Raw genomic sequence first — 19,804 nt, 5'->3', positions numbered from 1 at the left:
GGTTATGTTTGTTTTCTTCTAAAAGAGAAGAAAGGTAATCAGATCTAGCAGTTTTTAATGCTTTTCTATAGGATATGCTACTTTCCCGCCAAGCAATACGAAATACCTCTAGTTTTGTTTTCCTCCAGCTGCGCTCCATTTTTCGGGCTGCTCTCTTTAGTGTGCGAGTATGCTCATTATACCATGGTGTCAAACTGTTTTCCTTAACCTTCCTTAAGCGTAAAGGAGCAACTGTATTTAAAGTGCTAGAAAAGAGAGAGTCCATAGTTTCTGTTACATCATCAAGTTGTTCTGAGGTTTTGGATATGCTAAGGAATTTGGATACATCAGGAAGATAACTTAAAAAGCAGTCTTTTGTGGTAGAAGTGATGGTTCTTCGATACTTGTAACAAGAAGTAGAATTTACAATTTTGCCTATATGAAGTTTACACAGAACTAAATAATGATCTTAGATATCATCACTTGGCTGAATAATTTCAACACTATCAACATCAATTCCATGTGACAGTATTAAATCTAGAGTATGATTTCGACAATGAGTAGGTCCTGAGACATGTTGTCTAACACCAATAGAGTTCAGAATGTCTATAAATGCTGATCCCAATGCATCTTTTTCATTATCGACATGGATATTAAAATCACCAACTATTAAAACTTTATCTGCAGCCAGAACTAACTCGGAAGTAAAATCACCAAACTCTTTAATAAAGTCTGTATGGTGCCCTGGTGGCCTGTATACAGTAGCCAGTACAAACATCACAGGGGATTTATCATTAACATTGGTTTCTCTGGATAATGTTATATGAAGCACCTTTACTTCAAACGAGTTATACTTGAAGCCTGCCCTCTGAGAAATCCTGAAAACGTTGTTATAAATTGAAGCAACTCCTCCCCCTTTGCCTTTTAGACTCGGCTCGTGTTTATAACAATAATCTTGGGGGGTGGACTCATTTAAAATAATGTTATCATCAGGTTTTAGCCAAGTTTCTGTCAAACAGAGCACATCTATATTATGATCAGTTATCATATTATTTACAAAAAGTGTTTTCGTAGAAATGGATCTGATATTCAATAAGCCAATATTTATCATTTGTTTATCCATATTGCATTTGTTTTTAATTTGTTGAACATCAATTAATTTGTTAACCTTAACTTGGTTTGGACGTTTTTTGTATTTACCAGTTCGGGGAACAGACACAGTCTCTATAGTGTGATATCTAGGTGAAAGAGTCTCTATGTGCTGAGAATTAACTGACCTCTGTGACGGGAGGCAGCTAGCAGACGGTCGGTCTAGCCAGTCTGTCTGCTTCCTGACCTGGGCCCCAGTTAGTCAAGTATAAACACTAAGACTATTTGCCATATTTCTAGACAGAAGAGTGGCGCCACCCCAGGAGGGATGAAGACCATCTCTTTTAAACAGGTCAGGTCTGCCCCAAAAGCTCGTCCAATTGTCTATATAACCTATGTTATTCTGTGGGCACCACTTAGACATCCAGCCATTGAGTGATGACAATCTGCTATGCATCTCGTCACCACTGTAAGCAGGGAGGGGAACAGAGCATATTACAGTGTCTGACATCGTGCTTGCAAGTTCACACACCTCTTTAAAGTTATTTTTAGTGATCTCCGACTGGCGAAGTCGAACATCATTAGCGCTGGCATGAATAACAATCTTACTGTATTTACGTTTAGCATTAGCCAGCACTTTTAAATTTGCAAAGATGTCAGGCTCTCTGGCTCCAGGTAAACATTTGACTATGGTGGCTGGTGTCTCTATATTCACGTTCCGTACAATAGAATCGCCAATAACTAGAGCACTTTCATCAGGTTTCTCAGTGGGTGCATCACTGAGTGGGGAGAACCTGTTTAATGTTTTGATTGGAACAGAAGAGCAGTGTTGCCCTGCTGCAGGGGCTCTGTTGCCGGAACCGGACAATGTACAGGAGTCCCTGAGCTAGACGCATCCAAAGCCATATCTAGAGCCCTAACATTCTTACTGTCCTCAATTAAAGTTTGGATGCGTGTCTCTAATTCTGAAATCTTCTCTGTCAGCCTAACTAATCCCTGCATTTATCACATTTGAATCCCTCATCAGCGACAGAGATAGATAAACTGTACATGTGGCAAGAGGTGCAAATAACGATAGTAGGCGAAGCCATTACTCACCGTGCTTGATGAAATATTCTTACTGCGGTTGTTTGATGAACTTGTGAAAAACTGCATCATGAGAGAGGAGAGGAGAGGAGAAAAGAAAACGCTAATGACAAGCTAACAAGTGCTAACGCTTTGCAGGTGTACTGCAGTCACGGAAGAGTGAACGATCAAAGTTAATCTGATAAGACTGATCGATAATATCAGAAATATGGTGTGAATTAAGTTATATTTTACAACTTAAAAAACAAACAAACCACATCAGGCACAGTATCAATATAAGGTGAAGTCCAATAACAGAGTGCGCTCTCACCTCTGGGAATAGTGGTCTCTGCCGGGAAAATACCCAGTTGTTGGGATACAGAGGTACTTGTCCTCTCTGGTCCATTTTCTTCCAGAATCTCCTCAAACACATCATGCAGGGAGGGCCCTGCTCTGTCGGATCGTTGCCTCTTCCGCTTTGTGTGATGTTCACATTCTCCATCGCGCGTGCAATCCTCTGCAACGGCAGCAGGCAACAGGTGTGCCTCAAGTATTTCTCGAGTGCGTTGTTCAACATCCTTATCAAAGTAACGATCCTTGTATCTGGGGTCCAAATAGGTGGCAATGCAGAACATGGGATTGTACTGGATTTTATCGAAGAGTCTGTTTACAGCCTCTAATAATGAGGTCCGTGGTCTGTGTCAGCCTGCTTACTCAGAAGAAGTCTCAGGGCTGTCACAGAGGGGATGACATCTGCAGCTGATGCTTCTCGTCAATTGTACAAACGGGGAGAGGAGTGTTATAAAGTTTTCAATTAATTGCCATTGGTGCGCACTGAGAGTGGCCGGGAGGTCGTAGTCTGCGGCATATGTAGCAAGTGCGCGATTTTGTTCCAGCAAGCTCTCCATCATATAAAATGTACTATTCCAGCGAGTGGAAACATCTTGCTGTAGCCTTTTTGGTTTCATTCCCAACTGGATCTGCACTGGAGACGTGAATATGCAAGGGGTTAGTGTTTAAAGTGGCCGACGATTTTTCGGCAAATAGTCACAAAATCTGTGAGGCTGCGCTGGCTTAAAACACCGTCATGAATTGCCAGGTGCAGTGTGTGCACCATGCAGCCAAAACTAGCCAGACCACTGTCCATCATAGCTTTCATATTCCTAGCATTATCCCTCACGATAGCAGTGGCCCTAGTCAGTAACCAGTAGCTCATGAATGTTCGTGGCCACAATGTTGTGGATTTCGGGGAGACAGACCTCGGCAAAGTGACGCCGGCTCATCAGTGTATAGCGTGGCTCCATAAACTTAATTAGACTCCGAAAACCCACGTCCTCCACTAAAGAGAAAGGCTGGTCATCTAAAGCGAGAAACTTCATCACCTTGTTTGTTATTTGGTTCGCTTTGGAGCTGTCTGGAGGCAGCTGTTTGGCTTTCTCAAATGCTGTGTCAATTGAAGTCTGAGTGCCTCGTGCCTGCTTTTCAAATGTCCAATGAGATTTGTTGTGTTAAATGACTTTCTAACAGCCCCCCCTCTTGAAATTTCAATGGAACAAGTAAAACTGCAAACTGCAAAACACTGATCTTGTATCTCTGAAACTGTAAAATATTGCCACACGACCGCCATCTTCTTTGTTTAATGTAAGTTACTGAGGACGGAGAGTGCGTGGGTGCCCTCTCCCATCGCGGACTCTGTATCTCCCCCCGCCCAAATAAAAAGAGGGAAAAAAAGTTTTTCCTGAGCACAGCGTTCATGACACACATAATCATCAGACATCGGCGAATGTCATTTTTATTTCCCGATGGCCGATGGCAGTTAACGAGGCAAATATTGGCCGTTACCGATGTTCAGCCGATGCATCAGTGCAACCCTAAAACAAACCAATATTCCGGAGTAATTCATTTACTCAAACAGTACACTGACTGAACTGCTGTGAAGAGAGAACTGAAGATGAACACAGAGTCGAGTCAGATAACGAACAAAAGATTAACTCGTTCTCAAGTCAAGATCTGGTTGCATCGGTTTTCGGATCACCAGTAGTGATGGGAAGTTCATTTCTTTTGGACAATTCAATTCAATAAACCGGTTGAAGAAAATGGGTCACCGGTTTTTTTGCGCTTGACGTAATGACGTCATTGGCCTTAATTCATTCAAGCCTTCGGTTTATCCAGGTTTATCCACGCTTATAACATTAGCACAGAATCAGTTCAGAATCAATTACCAAAAGAATCAGTTTGGTTCAGATGCGCTTTGTGTCATTCTGCTTCACGCTGAATCACACATGTGCAGAATCATCATGTCCTCGGTTCTCGTATCGGACGCGTCCGACAGAAACAGTTCTTGACTTGAGAATGAGTCAATCTTTCCTCTGGCTCGGTGTTCATCTTCAGTTCTCTCTTCACAGCAGTTCAGTCAGTGTACTGTTTGAGTAAATGAATTACTCCGGGATATTGGTTTGCTTTAACTCAGAGGGAGTGTCAGCCACTTAACAAAAAAAGTTAACAGCTTAAGTCATTTGTGGGTTAATGCTTATTGGAGACGCGAACCGTTTCAAATGATTCAGTTTAATTTGGTGAACTGGATCAAGAAGATCCGGTTACATAGAATGATTCGTTCACAAACCAGATATCACTACACTGCAGTGAACACGATCACAACAGACCCGGAAGAGAAGACAATGCTGAACAAAGTCGTCGTTTTTGTTATTTTTGGACCAAAATGTATTTCCGATGCTTCAAAAAATTATTTGATGGCAGACTTAAGCGGTTTTGTTTTCAAACTTGTATTTTGTTTTATTATGCAGTAATTATGTTTGATACCTAAGACTGACCTTAATATTCTAAGTTGTAATATTAATGGCCTAAATGGCCCACACAAACGTATAGGTTTTCTTGATTTTTGCGAAGAAGAAAGAGTGATATAGTGTTAGTTCAAAAATCCCATTTGAAAGAGGAGGATGTACACAGGTTTAATAATAAGTTTTAACCAAGGGTGTCCTTATATTGGTGCGGAGGAGTTTAAATATTACTATTTTAGAAGGTTGTGATACAAACGGTAGAATAATCCATATAAAAACAATAGTGGAGAATAGGAATATTGTATTTCTTTCAGTTTATGCCCCTTGTACTCCTGACCCTACTTTTTTCTCTGTTTTGTCTACCTATCTTTTAAAATTTTCAGATTTTGAAATTGTATTAGGTGCAGAAACAAATTCTGTAATGTTGCATATCCTAGATAGATCTGGACCAAAGGAATCACACTCTCTATATGCTAAGGTACTATCTCATCGTCTAGAGAAATTTCTGAACAGGCTAGTTCATCATGACCAAACAGGGTTCATTAAATTTCGTTCAGCTTCGGATAACTTATGCAGGTTATATCATATTATTAATTTAACTAATAGTTCATCCTCTCCTTGTGCAGTATTATCTTTAGATGCAATGCAATCTTTCGACCAGCTAGAATGGAACTATTTATGGGCTGTTCTACAGCATCTGGGTCTAAGATCGAGTTCCATAAACATGATAAAAGTTCTGTACGCCAGTCCAGTAGCCTCTGTTCTCTTAGGTTCTGTCTGCTCTAACCCATTCTTTATACAAAGGGGGTACTCGGCAGGGTTGCCTGCTTTCTCCTCTGTTATTTGCCTTATACTTGGAACCCTTAGCTCAAGTAGTACGACGATCCGAAACTATTTCTCCCATAATTATAAGTAGGGCTGGGTATTGTTCAAAATCTTTAGATCCGGTGGCAATTTCGATACCTCAGTTTCGATACTGGTTCCTAACAATACTTTTTTCGATACCATATGTTTTGAAATCCATTTGAACATCAACACAAATACATTAAACACAAAACTTTTATTTTTTCACCTTAATTAAAACAAACTCTGGAAACACTTCACACTCAGGATAACATTATTAATACAACTGGTTGTGCTTTTTGGATGGGGAGCACCAGCAGACACTCAGGATTGGTATCAATCCTAACTTGGCCAAAATTAACAAAAAACGATAAACCTTTTTGTCACAACATGAACATATTATAAATAAATAAATAAATAAACAAATACATTGTGTACAGGCCGATATTGAACCAACTAATATGCAAAGGAATGTAAAAAACACATTTTAGTGCAAAATCAAACTGTATTTGTAGCAAACCTTTAACAAGAAAACCCTGTGACTGCTCTGTGGCACTCATCTCGTCTTTGCGTGGACATTTTCCCTCTTGCTGCCAGTGTAATGGGATTGGCACCTTCTGGTATTGTCTTCCTATTCCTAACATCAGGGTGGAACGGTGCAGAGGCTAATGTGAAGTGGGAAATAACAGCGCTAATGCTTCAGCAACCGACTAGCAGCACAAGCTAACTGTGGTGATTTGGGCGGGGCAGAGGGACGTGGGAAAAAGGAGTGAGGCCGGCGGAATGATAGGGAAATCAGCGACACCTGCTCCCCACCGCCGGTCTCGAGTCCCACGTAGGAGATGGAAGGATATAAAACTGGAGCGAAGACAGTGAAGGACGAGAGAGGACCAGGCCTGAGTTTTTAGTTGTGTTTGCTTTTATTTTCGCGCATTAGTCGTCCGTGAGGGGCTGATGCGCTTTTTTGTTTATTTTGTGTTTTTTAAAGTTTAATTTGGATTGTCTGCCGGTTCCCGCCTCCTTCTTCCCGATGATTATGGAGTTTTTATTATTACACATACATAAAGTGGTAGTCAACATCATGGAGAGGCATTCTGTTCAAGTAGTAAAATTACACTTATCTGTCAAGTATTTCTAAAATGTGAAACTTTAACATTACGTTGGAAAAACAAAGATGTTGCCAGGTCAAAGAATAACTTTATAGCTAGGGCCTAGGTAATGTTACATCGCAATGCAGAGTTGCATTCACACATTCAAACCACTCGCGTTAGCTTAAACAATTCCTTTAACTTCTGTTCGCCAAAAAGGTAATATCTTCCTTTCTTACCTGCTACAATCTCAGAAATGCCAGATGATGTTGAACGGGGCAGGTTTGACTCCGATGAGGTGAAAGGCTCCTCTGGTTCCATCTTTTTACAGTCAAATACCGTGCAACTTTCTGCCTTCATATTGATCCCGTGCATGGTCAAATGCTTCATCAAATTGGTGGTATTGCCAGCTTTGGTTGCAATTGCATTATTATCGCATATGTTGCACTTTGCTGATTCGGCATCCACTTTTATAAAGTGTAGCCACACTTTAGACCTCTTTGGCATCATAAAACGGAAACGTTTTGAGAAAAAACAACTACACTTATGTTGTGTGACTGCGAGTATCTTCAGAAATCCTACCCGTCACGTCACGTGGGGGTGGACAGCCAATCACTGCGAATTTAGGTCCTTACATGCACGTATGCTACAAGCTCACACAGCCAAAAAAAAAAAACCGTCCGCTTGGCTTTTGGAACCGAAATTTGGCACAGAAAGATAAATAATTTTTCCATACTCATAGTATCAAAGTTTTTTTGTTCAATACCATAAAGGCATCAAAGTTCAGTACCCAGCCCTAATTATAAGGAACACTAATCATCATATTTCTTTATTCGTTGATGATATCTGATTGTTTCTGGAGAACCCGTCACATTCTATTCCCCATGTATTGAATTTATTCGACCATTTTGGATTTATCTCTTTTATATTATTGTTTTATATTATATTTATCTGTTTTATATTATTGTTCACAGAAGAAATTTCAATAAACAGTTGTTAACAAAAAATTATTGCACACCCTGCTAACAACTGTTTCAGTCTTTGTTCAAGAGACATGTTCCCTGAAATTTTTAGTTAGTAACTAGTTAGTAGTTTAGAAAGTTAGTAGACAGTTAGCTTTAAAAACACAAGGAGGTATTACTGATGTATTTGATGTATATACAGTAAAATAAAATGTGGGCATATCTTGTGTTCACCACAGACCTTATGTCAGGCATTTAACCAAAAACCCGTTCAGAAACCCTGTTGGCTTAAGGACAAGGAAACTGGAAGTGGTCAAATGCAAACTGTTTCTGGATTTTGGCTGACGAGATTAAGATTAAGATTCATCCCCGCATCGCTGTATTGGCCTGTTATATACATTATCAGTATCTCACTACTCTACACACTAAGTTACAGACAGCTTTCATTACATTGTTTGTAATAGAGTATCACAACTACTTCTAACTACTCGCTGATATATAAAAATAAATGTGTATTTACATAGTGTAAAGTGAGCCAAAATGCAGATGTTACATGCATGTAAGTGTTTTATATATAAAAAGCTTTGTGTGTGTGCTCTTGTTCTTGTATCATATCAGGACACAACTCTGTATAATGACATGGGTATGACACAGGTATTACAAGGAGAGAGTGACTTATGAGGACATAACCCATGTCCCCATTTTTCAAAACGCTTATGAATCATACAGAATGAGTTTGTTTGAGAAAGTAAAAATGCACAAAGTTTCCTGTGAGGGTTAGGGTTAGGTGTAGGGTTGGTGTTGGGCCATAGAATACAGTTTGTACAGTATAAAAACCATTACGCCTATGGGATGTCCCCACTTTTCACAAAAACAAATGTGTGTGTGTGCGTGGGTGTGTGAGTTTGGCTGTCATTGTCACTCTCCATCTGTCTCTGCTGCTGAAGTCACATGTCACCGCAGGTTTACTTCCTCCTGACCACGTGCATCTGACAGGTTTCACTTGCTCTCAGAAAAGTTCTGCTTCTCTCGCTGAAGTCAACTTTCAGTGGCCTCCGCATTTCAGTGTGTGCGTGTGCGAACCCATGCATAATTATGAGTTATAGGAGTAAAATCACTTTTCGGAAGAAGATGAAAAGCAGACGGGTGCGGGCAGACTTCAATCGAGTGAGCTGTGTATGTATTTCATCTTTCTGAATGTAATATATCAGCTCTGCTTTGCGTTTGCGCTCTTATTAGTCATTGACTGTGTGTTAACTTACTTTTAATATCAGTGCTGATCTGATGCTTCTCTAGATAAGAACTGTGACTGTTTATATCTGTTTGCTTTTGAAAACTGTCTGTCAAGTGGCAGTTCCCCTTTATTTCTTTTATAACGCTTGTGAATGCTGTAGGTTCTTTTAGTCAGTGTTTGATCCGAACTCAGGATAATCAGTGAATTATACATGAGCCTTGTGCTGGCAGGTGATGATTGTTTCTCTAGCATAAATGCCTCTGACTGATGGACAATAATATTTGTTGCCATGGAGAAAGACTTTCCTCTGTTATGTTCCTTATAATGATTGTTCCTCGTTCTCTAAAGCCTGACTGTAGCATAATGATGTCTTGATGACGATGAGGTTATGAGATTATTTTTGTGGATATCGTTCCTAAGTAACCACTAGCCACTTTCATCCTAAGGGTGTGCACACTAATCTGGCTAATTAGCAAAATTAATTTATCAGTTTTTATGTACTCTGATATTAGTGTCACAATCTAAACATGCTGTAGATCTAAATATAGCTTTGAGTGGCAATTTAACTGAACCTTATGAATTCCAGTGGAGTTAATACTGCTAATTATCAGTCTAAATGTTATCAGAAATTTCATAGAATGATATACTGAAATAATATTTCTAATGAATATTGAAAAATAAAAAAAGAGGTTTTTCTGTTTGTAATTTTATTTACATGGTAACATTCACAATTTTTTTTTTAAACATTCATTAATAAATTATTGATTAGATATAATATGTATATAACATTTTTAAATATAATGTATTTATGACTGTTTTATAAGCTCAAGTTTCAAAACTGACCCGAAATGCAAAAGCTGCATACATTTGTTAAATATGATTAAAAACTATTAGTTAGTTATTCAACTATTTAGTCAGTTAGTTAGCTAGTTAGTTAGTCCTTCTGTACCAGAAAATCTATACTTATGTACTTGATCCTAGGACATGTTTTAAATTATAAGGTTTTATACTTAATTCAAAGTGAGTGAAAATATTATATAAGAGATAACTAAAAGTATAAAGGTTTCTGAACAGCTTGAGATTAATGCATATGTGTCAGACTGCATTGTCAGTTGTCATGTTGTTCGATTTATCTTGTCGAAAGCTGAAGGCGTTGATATTATGTGAGATGCAGGAAGCTGATGTCAGTGTATGATGTGTGTTTGTCTGGTTTATTTCGGAAAGGGACTAATGTCTCATGGTGCTCAGTTGAGTTTCCTCCACATGCTGTCCCCGTACTTTCTGCTCTTCTCTGGGCACATTTGGAATCAATTGATAGCAGATTTATTTGCCTTCATCAGTGAGAAATGGCAGCACCAGTCTGTAGGCCCTGCATGGTTCCTGTGCTGACACACTGTTTCCTCCATTGTTTTTTAAGATGATGTAACCCGCTTTTATGTTTCCCATTTTAAACTGCACGTCTGAGCAGGTTTGAGTGTAGAATAGCCTACTGACAGTTCAGCTCTTGGTGTTTCGTGTCTTGTGGAGCAAATGGATAAATAAATGAAAGAAACTTAAAACATTGTAATGTGTATATTAACAGCATATTAATGTCACTGTACATGCTTCAGTAAAATAGAAGCACACATATACACATAAGCAAAACGAACTGTAAACTAACCAAAAGAAAGAATAAAATACACAAATATCTGCTTCTGAACAAGTAAAGCAGTTATGATTTCATCAAAACACGAGGCTGTTTGGATCAGAAGCTGTCATATGTGTAATTGTCAGACCATTTATCCTCATGGCGCTAACAATACAAATATACAATCTAATTCAACGGTTGAGAAGTCACTTTAAATTTCTGACAAGTTTGTAATCTTTTTAGAAGCTGTTGGCCGTCTTTTTACAGATGCGCTGTTAAGAGCGTCTTGACCAACTGCGTGACAGTCTGGTTTACCATCGTAAAAACAGCAGAGGATGTTAGAGCCAAAAAAGCATTATATAAAAGTGAGAGAAAGTGACATACAGTAAAGTATGGTAACCCATACTCAGAATTTGTGCTCTGTATTTAACCCATCCGAAGTGCACACACAAACACACACACACACACACACCGTAAACACACACACACACACACTGTAAACACACACCCGGAGCAGTGGGTTGCCATTTATCAACAGGCTTTGTGTTTCATTATGTTTGGGATTACACTTTTGAGTCTGATGATCTTATTTATTATTTACCACAAAGGACAAAAAGACCATTTGATCATTCATAATGTGGGCAACAGGGTTGAATAGCTTCAGTTTTCGAGCTTGACCAAAACATGTGGGTGAGAAGTGATTACAAGTGACCAGAAGTGAAATAACAAAACACAGTTCCTTCCAAAAACTCTTTATTTGAATGTCACAGCACTTTTTGAATGTCTCCTTTGTCTCACAAATCAGTTTCAGGTTTTGGATTCTCCTGTAATGAGCTGTTGCACTGAACCAGGTGTGTTTGATTAAGAAGATGTGCAAAATGTGCAGTGATGGGGGCTCCAGGAGCCATATCTACATAGTGACAAATCAGAATCCAGATTTGTAATATCTTTGCCTTTGTTTTTAAAGAAAACAATAAAATGTCACATTGATGGAAGTATTCAGAACTCTGAAATGGAAGTATTAAGTATTTCCTATTCCTGTAGATCATGAGTGTCCAATCCTGCTTCTAGACGGCCAACATCCTGCAGATGTTTAGCTCCAACACACTGAAGAGTGTTGGTTTGCTTTCAAGTGTTTAATTAGGGTTAGAGCTAAACTCTGAAGGACAGTGATCCTCCAGAAACAGGTTTGGACACCAATGCTATAGACAATCTATGAGATTCTTCTTTTATTTTATTGTTTTATTTAAACCTATTTTATGGCCTTTCTTGGACAGTAGAGATGTGACATGACATGGTGGGGAAGTAGGGTTCAGGATGGAACCAGGAAAGGACCTCACCAGCCAGAAATCGAGTTTGGGACACCCGCAAACATAGACCTCTTCAACCCTGCTTCTTGAGACCCACAGTCCTGAACAAGATAAACAAGCTCTTTAGGATTGCTAGAAAAATCACAGGCAAGATGCACTGAAGCAGGTTGAAAAGAAAGAAGCGGGATTGAAACCTAGGGTTACTATCCTTTGAGTTTACATGTATCAAATTCAGTTGATTGAATATGATATCTTTTTAGGAATTGGTATCTTTTTAGGAATTTTGGGAATAGCTTAAGATTCATATAAGAGCATATATCCAAGTCATAAGATTAAAAGAACTGCCTGTAGATCTCAGTGACAAGATTGTGTCGAGACCCAGACATGATAAAAACTACAACAAATTCTGCTACATTGAGGAGGCGGCTCTGGCCCAATGGTTATAGAGTTGGACTTGTAGCGTGAAGGTCACAGGTTCGAGTCTTGATGCTGGCAGGAGTTGTAGGTGGAGGGAGTGAACAGCGCTCTCTTCCACCCTCAATACCCATGACTGAAGTGCTCTTGAGCTGAAGTGCCCAGTTGCTCCCCGGACACTGGATCTATAACTGCCCACTGCTCTGGTGTGTGTTCAAGGTGTGTGTGTGTGTGTGTTCACGTCTCACTGCTGTGTGTGTGCACTTGGATGGGTTAAATGCAGAGCACCAATTCCGAGTATGGGTCACCATACTTGGCAAATGTCACAACTTTCACTTCCATTGAGACCTCCCAAATAGAACTGTGGAATTTTTAAGAGTTCTGTAAACAACCAGGGCACTACCTAGATCTAGTCGAGATTCTCAGGTTTGACCTTTGAACCTTAAGGGGAGTTTGATGGTGGTGGTTTACAGAGACTGGGATTGGGGAACTGGTCAGGGTAGAAGGAAAGCTGGAGCATTGATATCCTTTATGAAAACATGATCCAAAATGCCCAGGACCTTGGACTGAGCAGAAGGTTCATCTTCCAACAGGTCAATGACCCTGAGAACACAGTTAAGTCAACCCTAAACTACTCTTGGTTTGACTTGTGCATGTCCTTGAGTGGCCCAGACAGAGACCAGACTTGAACCCAATCAAGCATCTCTGGAGAGACTTAAAATTGTGTGCTCGTTCAGCCTGACAGAGCAGAAGAGGATCTGATACAAAGCATGAATGTCATCTGTGTGCAATATGAATACCCTTTATGAAACACACAAAACCTTACAGTCCAATTTATTTGCACAAAGGTTCATCTGTTTACAGTTTTTTTTTTTTTTTCTGATATCCGAGAAATCTTGGAAGTCCTTATAATTCAGTCTATTGGAGAAGTTGCAGAGTTGGATCTAAACACTTAGAAATGGTCTGATTCGGCTGAGAAATCCACCGAATGTGAAGGATGTTTTCCATGCTTGTAGCTTTATCCTCAAATCTGACCCACGAGATCCACTTTCCTGCAGAGTTTAGCTCTAACCCCAATCAAACACACCTGAGCAAGCTAAACAAGCTAATCAGTGTCTTCAGGATCATTAGAGAATCACAGGTAAGAGTTTGATCAGGGTTGGAGCTAAACTCTGAAGCGCATTGGACCTCCAGGGCAAGATTTAAGGAACCCTGTTCTACACTAAAGTGGATTTGAATCCTCTTAAAACTTCACCATCCAAAGATTTGTGAAGTGTAACCGTGCTGTAGTTGGAGACCCCCCCCCCCCCTCTTTCTAAATATATTTTTCATCTGTATTTTTTATTTATTTATTTCATTACTTTTGGTCATTGGTTTCAATAATGTGTTGCCAGTTACCTTACAAATTACCCTCTATCATCAAAGATGATGCAAGAGCACACAATGATATATTTAAGCAGTTTTAACATGCAGTAAAACTGAAAGTCTGATGGTTTTATATGAGTTCACTGTCTTTGTGAAAAGTGCTACTGCTTGTAGAGTCTGATGTTGTTGGATTGATATGGTTTTCTTTGTGTCTCACAGCAGGAGAAGCCCAAAGTGATCGACCCTCTGGACTATGAGGCTGTGATTTCAGAGCTTGAACCTGAGTTCAGAGAAGATCCTCTTCAAGATCTCCTGCTTTTCCCCGACCTCGACTTCACTGTGAGTGCTTCGCTCTCTCTCTGTGTGTGAGTTTTAGCTTATGTGTATCTGTTTATCTGGCGTGTTCATACGTGTGCGCCCCATGATGATGTGTGTTGTCAAACTAAAAAAAAAAAAATGCTCTATAAAGTGTCTTTTCTGAGAGGTGTGGCAATTTCTAAAAAGTCATGAAGTAGGTGTTGAATGACTGTGTGCATGCTTGCGAATGTGTTGAAGCTTCTCCTTGTACGCAGCACTGACAAGAGCAGAGGCCTTTCCGACCACATCCTCTTTCACACATAGATCTGGGCTTAACACGGCACAAATATAAACACAGCTTGCGTGTCTTTATTGAGTGAGCGCACAAACATATAACACTTAGTGTTGGCTATGATGTCTGTGTTCATGATGAAAAAAGGAGAGATTAAAACTAGAAAGGCAGCCATGCTGGCCAACAAATCCAAAACAGCTATCAAGCTGAGTACTCCAGAGAAGCCGACAGCATTGGGCATAGTGAATACACACACACACACACACACGCTAGGCTAATGAATTCCAGATGCAGTGATATCAGGAATCCATGTATGCAGGTGTCTGAGACCTCTACTGGTGGATGGTGGAGGTGTTTGGAGTAGATTTGGCTCTGGATATTACACCATGTATTATATTTTTGGAGACTGACGGATGTGGTAACTAAGAAAAGTCATAGTGTGGAAAGTGTCATTTTTTCTAAATAAAAGCTTGTGTGGTTGGGGAAGCTAGATCTTCCGGTTTTGAGACAGATATTATTGAGTTTAACACTTTATTTGAGATGAGCAGTATTGCCATATTGTGCAGTTGCTTTCCTCGACTTCGACTTTATTTAGGCTTTATGTGCCTAATTGTAACAATAAAAACTAGAGCAAACTTTATTTGCTCTACTGTAACAATAAAACATTGTAAAACAAATTACACAAAATAAAAAATGGAGGGTAAACATCCGTATTGATAGAAAAGGAGCAGTTTGGGCACTAGTTGGTCATTACACTTTCTCCAGATTCACTGAAGTCTGTATCTCTACATAATAAGAGCATCTCTGATTACATGAGCCTCACTGTAAATCTGGTAAGAAAAGCCAGAATTAAGGAGAATAATGGATGAATAAAAACCAGAGAATAATGAATATAATGTCTCATACTAGAGAGAGGTGTGAAATGCTTGCCAAGTGGGAACAAATTATAATGAGATCGCAATCACATAAAAGTGCAGATGGAAGGAAACATCTGTGGGTGTTTTACTGACAATGTGCAAATGAAAGAACACAGATGCAGATCAGTTCCATGATGACCAACGCAATCTGCCAAGAGCAGAGCAAATTAGTGCAGAGACGTTAGTCAGATGCGTGTAATCTGCTGGCAACACTGCCGCAAAATGGGTTAAAACATGCTTTTGGGGGCTCTAAGTAATGGTGCGAATGCTTGGTAAATCACCATACACGATTCTTGAAATACTCTCCTCTTATGAAAGCTGTCTGAAAGGAAAACTCCTAAATCCACACAGCATGCAATGTGTGTTGCAAAAATAAGTATGTCTATGCCTTTCATCGCTAATTTTTCTTTAGTAAATCCTGACAAAGGTGAAATGAAGTGAAATTTGAACACTGCGTTGCCCAATGGATTTGTTTAATATTACTCCTGGAAAGCATCATTATTTTTAAAGCTCTCCTCTGTGAAGAACAAACTGAGTCGAGCAATGGTGTAATCATCTGAAGAGCATGTCATTTGAGAGATTCAATTGTTCTGGCATCAGAAGGGACTTTACTCTAGAATAAAAAAATAGTTTGTGAAGTTTCCTCCATCTGAATACTTCTTAAGTTAAGTAAAGCTCAAACGGAGTAACGATTCTGCATATTTTTATTTGCCATAAGTTCTGACATGTTCTAAAGTAGCTTTGCTCACACTTTCTCTTGAAGTCCAATTGCTATTAACAAACCATTAACTCAATCAACTCCTCCTTCTTTGCTGCTTATTAATAGTTAGTAAGGAAGTTGTAAAGTTTAGGTATTGGGTTGTATAGGTTATGCTCATGCAGAATATGTGATTTATAAGCTAATAAAAGGCATGCTAATAAGCAACTAGTTCATAGTGAGAAATGTTCCCTATACTTAAAGTGTTACCGTATCTTTTGTTCATTTAATTTTTACTTGTGTGTGTGAAAATGATGCATAATGTCTATAGGTGAAAATACATCAGTAATGGATTGCTCCCAGGAGCTTACTGTATGTCACTCTCCATGGACATGATCTTCAGATGAAGACGTTACTGGACTATTGGATGTTATTTGAGTTCACATCATGCTCTCATATGAAGAAAAAGCAACAAAGCATTAAAAGTATTCCAAAATGCCAGCGGGAAACTTGCACAGATTCATTCTGACATTTCTACAGCTGATCCACTTCTCCTTCAGTTGCATGCGTTTCTTGGGTCAAGAAAAAGTTATATTTCCTCTTTTCAACCCGCAAATAATCTGCTGTATAAGGATGCTTTGCTGTCACATACCTCACGTCTGCACTTCAGTAGACCAACAGAACGCAGGTTAAGCTGTTCACGTGAGAAATCAGAGTAATAAGCACAAATCTAGCTGTGTTGACTGTTTAAGTCAGAATCATGGCTTCCGTCAAACAGTACGTTTGTTTCACTTCACTGAGACTGTGTGTTTGTGTGCCTCCAGGTGTCCACTGTTCCTGTGGAGCGGAGAACGCTGAAGTCCACCGTCCCCGAGGGAGCCGAAACACACGCTCAATGTCTGCTGGTCAGACAGGTGAGTGCTGCATGCGTGGCTTTGTTTCGTGTAAAACAGAAGATGACGTTCGGAGGCCAGCTGTGCCTTACGTGTGCTGCTTACTGAGAATTCACTGAGATAACAGGATACAGTTGTTTATCAGTATGCTGTAGGGCCTCCTCGGACATCAGTCCTCTTGCAGAACATGATGCTGGTGGAGGAAACCTTTTCTGACCCAATCCTCCAAAACACCCCAAAGTGGCTCAGTACTAGTTAAATCTGGAGAGCGTGCAGGTCATGGGAGATGTTCGGCTTCACATTCATGTCACCAGAGCGCTAACTCAACCTTCACATGCTAACTTACTCTTACTGATGCAAATCAGCAAACTCCCTTGATATTTCTAGGTTGTCCATGATTGTGGGAAACCAGAAACCAGAAACTAATCCAAATGTTACAACATTAAAATAACACTTATTCCGTTTCAGAGTCTGACCATGTTTTTTTAGCCCTGCCCTGAATAAGCTATTTCACCTGACCGATGTTTACACGTAGCCCACAAGACTGAGGTTATAAGGTGACCTAGTTATTACTGTGTCATTACCAGCATAAACTGCTTTCATGTTCGGTTCACACTAGTGATGAAAAAGCAACAACAACAACAACAACAACAACAAAAACGATTTATTATAACTTTGGAAAGTAGTTAAAGTGAAATATTGCATTACCATAAATGTTCGGACCCATAACACAGTACTTGGTTTTGTTAAAGAGAAACCTCAGCCAGAAATGAACCCTCATTCAGATCCCTTACTTATACTTGTGTTCATTTTTAGTATTATCTAATGATTTATGTCCATTTATTGACCCACCAAAACTTTCACACGCGTTTGAGCTTCTGAACTGCTTGTTTATAAAGAACTTGATGCAGTACTAAAACTGTGTAGAGTAGAAAAATAACGCAGTCTGAGGTGCATTTGTGTGATGTGTTTTTGTCCATGGTTTACACAAACACTGCTTGCAGATATATTAAACATTAAAATGATGGACTTGTTCATGTGTCAGATGGGAGGATCTATTTGCTGTTTGAGAAAGTGTTTACCTGCACGTAACACTGTTGGGTCTTTTGGATCAGAGAGGATGTTTTAGTCATGTAGCTCTTATCGTCGGATAAACTTTCTTCTTCTCTGCAGGCCTGTCAGTATTATAACTCCCAGCTGCATGTGATCCAGTATAAATATGAGGAGTATGCAGGGGACTACCGCACGCTGCCCAGGTACAACTCCATTCTCTTCTGTGTCAATGACAAAAAAAGGATTTTACATATGAGGATTTTAATGGGGGAAAAAAATCTAATTAATTAATACAAAAAATTTGGCCTCTTCATTGTTTTATGAGCTTGCATGATTGAACGAGACGCCAGCCAATGGTGATTTTTAGATAGTTTGTCTCTTTGTCTCTGATCCTTTGTGATGTCCTTCTGTTGTTTCTTACTTGAGCGTCTCACTGTGTCCAGTCTTGTAATTGTGCAGAAAAACTCAAAGTCAAACACAAACAGACGTTACTCAAAATCACAGACTTCTGAGAATCAACTTAAAATAACAGAGCACATTTCACTCATAATATGAGACTATTTGAGTCATAGATGAAATAAAAGATTTTACCTGATTCATTCAGCTCGACTCTATACGTGTGGACGTGAAGGTGTTTTCTCTATCAGAGCTGATGGCAGGACTCTGTAATTCTTCTTCTCCGACAGGAAGCTGTGTAAATCAGAGAAGCTGCCCTCTCACTCCTTTGAGCTCGACCATGAAGATGTGGACAAAGATGAGGTCAGCTGAACTTACAGAATAATGCCATAAACATGTTGGACGTTATGTGAATGTGGGAGTAAAGTGTGTTATATTCCCAACTCAACCTAGCTTTATGAGCTACATTTCTGTATTGTGTAGGACACGACTTCTCTGTCCTCGTCTAAAGGAGGAGCAGGCAGTGGAGGTGCAGGGGGAATCGGGGTTTTTAAGTCCGGCTGGCTCTATAAAGGAAACTTTAACAGCACAGTCAACAACAGTATCACGGTCCGGGTGAGAGCGCACGTCAGCAGCAGTCTGTCCCACACCATCACTAACATCTGCATCTGACAGCAGCCAGTGTGGCCACGATTAAACGTTTCTGCACATTTTACATACAGTGTGCTAACACTTGTGTGATCATTTTATGTGTATGACAGAGGAATAAACATAAATCACTTAAAAGAAAAGTTCACTCAAAAATGAAAATTTGCTGAAAATGTGCTCACCCTCATTTCATCCAAGATCAGGATGAGTGTGATTCTTCATCAGGTTTGTAGAAATGTAGCATTGCATCAGTGTCTCATCAGTGAATGGGTGCCGTCAGAATGAGAGTCCAAACAGCTGATAAAAACATCACAATTATCCACAGCACTCCAGTCCATCAGTTAATCACCTGAGAAGACAAAACCTGAAACAAATCCAGCATTAAGATGATTTTAACTTTAAACCTTTGCTTCTGGCTAAAATAAGTGAAAAATGAAAAAGTAATCTGGTCTGAATCAGGAGAGAAATCTGCACAGATCAAAGACTGTTTAAACAGCTCTAAGCAGATATGTGATGTGAGAGACAACAGGAGATGCACTTTTTCACTACACTATTACAGATTATCGACATGTTTTTTTAGCTGAAAGCAATGGTTTGAAATTAAAATCATCTTAATGATGGATTAGTTTTCAGCTGTTCTCATCACAAGACATTAACTGATGGACTGGAGTGCTGTGGATTATTGTGATGTTTTTATCAGCTGTTAGACTCTCATTCTGACGGCACCCATTTCCTGTATAGCATCCATTGATGAGACACTGATGCAATGCTACATTTCTCCAAACCTGAAACAAAAGAAACAAACTCATCCTGATCTCGGTTGACCTCAGTATTTAC

At 39.5% G+C, this 19,804-nt stretch overlaps 1 protein-coding gene across 3 annotated transcripts in view; it reads left to right on the top strand.

The window, feature by feature from the left end:
- LOC113058188 (dedicator of cytokinesis protein 10-like) overlaps nucleotides 1-19,804 on the top strand; it is a 97,170-nt gene that overhangs the window by 43,319 nt on the left and 34,047 nt on the right. For 2 of the 3 annotated variants that reach the window (XM_026225860.1, XM_026225859.1), the window contains exons 2-6: nucleotides 13,994-14,113; nucleotides 16,802-16,891; nucleotides 18,044-18,126; nucleotides 18,610-18,682; nucleotides 18,803-18,934. In XM_026225860.1, the coding sequence (XP_026081645.1) occupies nucleotides 13,994-14,113; nucleotides 16,802-16,891; nucleotides 18,044-18,126; nucleotides 18,610-18,682; nucleotides 18,803-18,934 (498 nt within the window). Of the gene's footprint in view, nucleotides 1-8,820; nucleotides 9,001-13,993; nucleotides 14,114-16,801; nucleotides 16,892-18,043; nucleotides 18,127-18,609; nucleotides 18,683-18,802; nucleotides 18,935-19,804 lie in introns of those variants that run through there. The other variant, XM_026225862.1, reaches the window with a different exon arrangement.

This window comes from Carassius auratus, chromosome 40 (assembly GCF_003368295.1).
Source record: "Carassius auratus strain Wakin chromosome 40, ASM336829v1, whole genome shotgun sequence".
Taxonomy (NCBI): domain Eukaryota; kingdom Metazoa; phylum Chordata; class Actinopteri; order Cypriniformes; family Cyprinidae; genus Carassius; species Carassius auratus.
The sequence above is the reverse complement of the archived record's forward strand: the minus strand, read 5'-3'. Positions and strand labels throughout refer to the sequence as shown.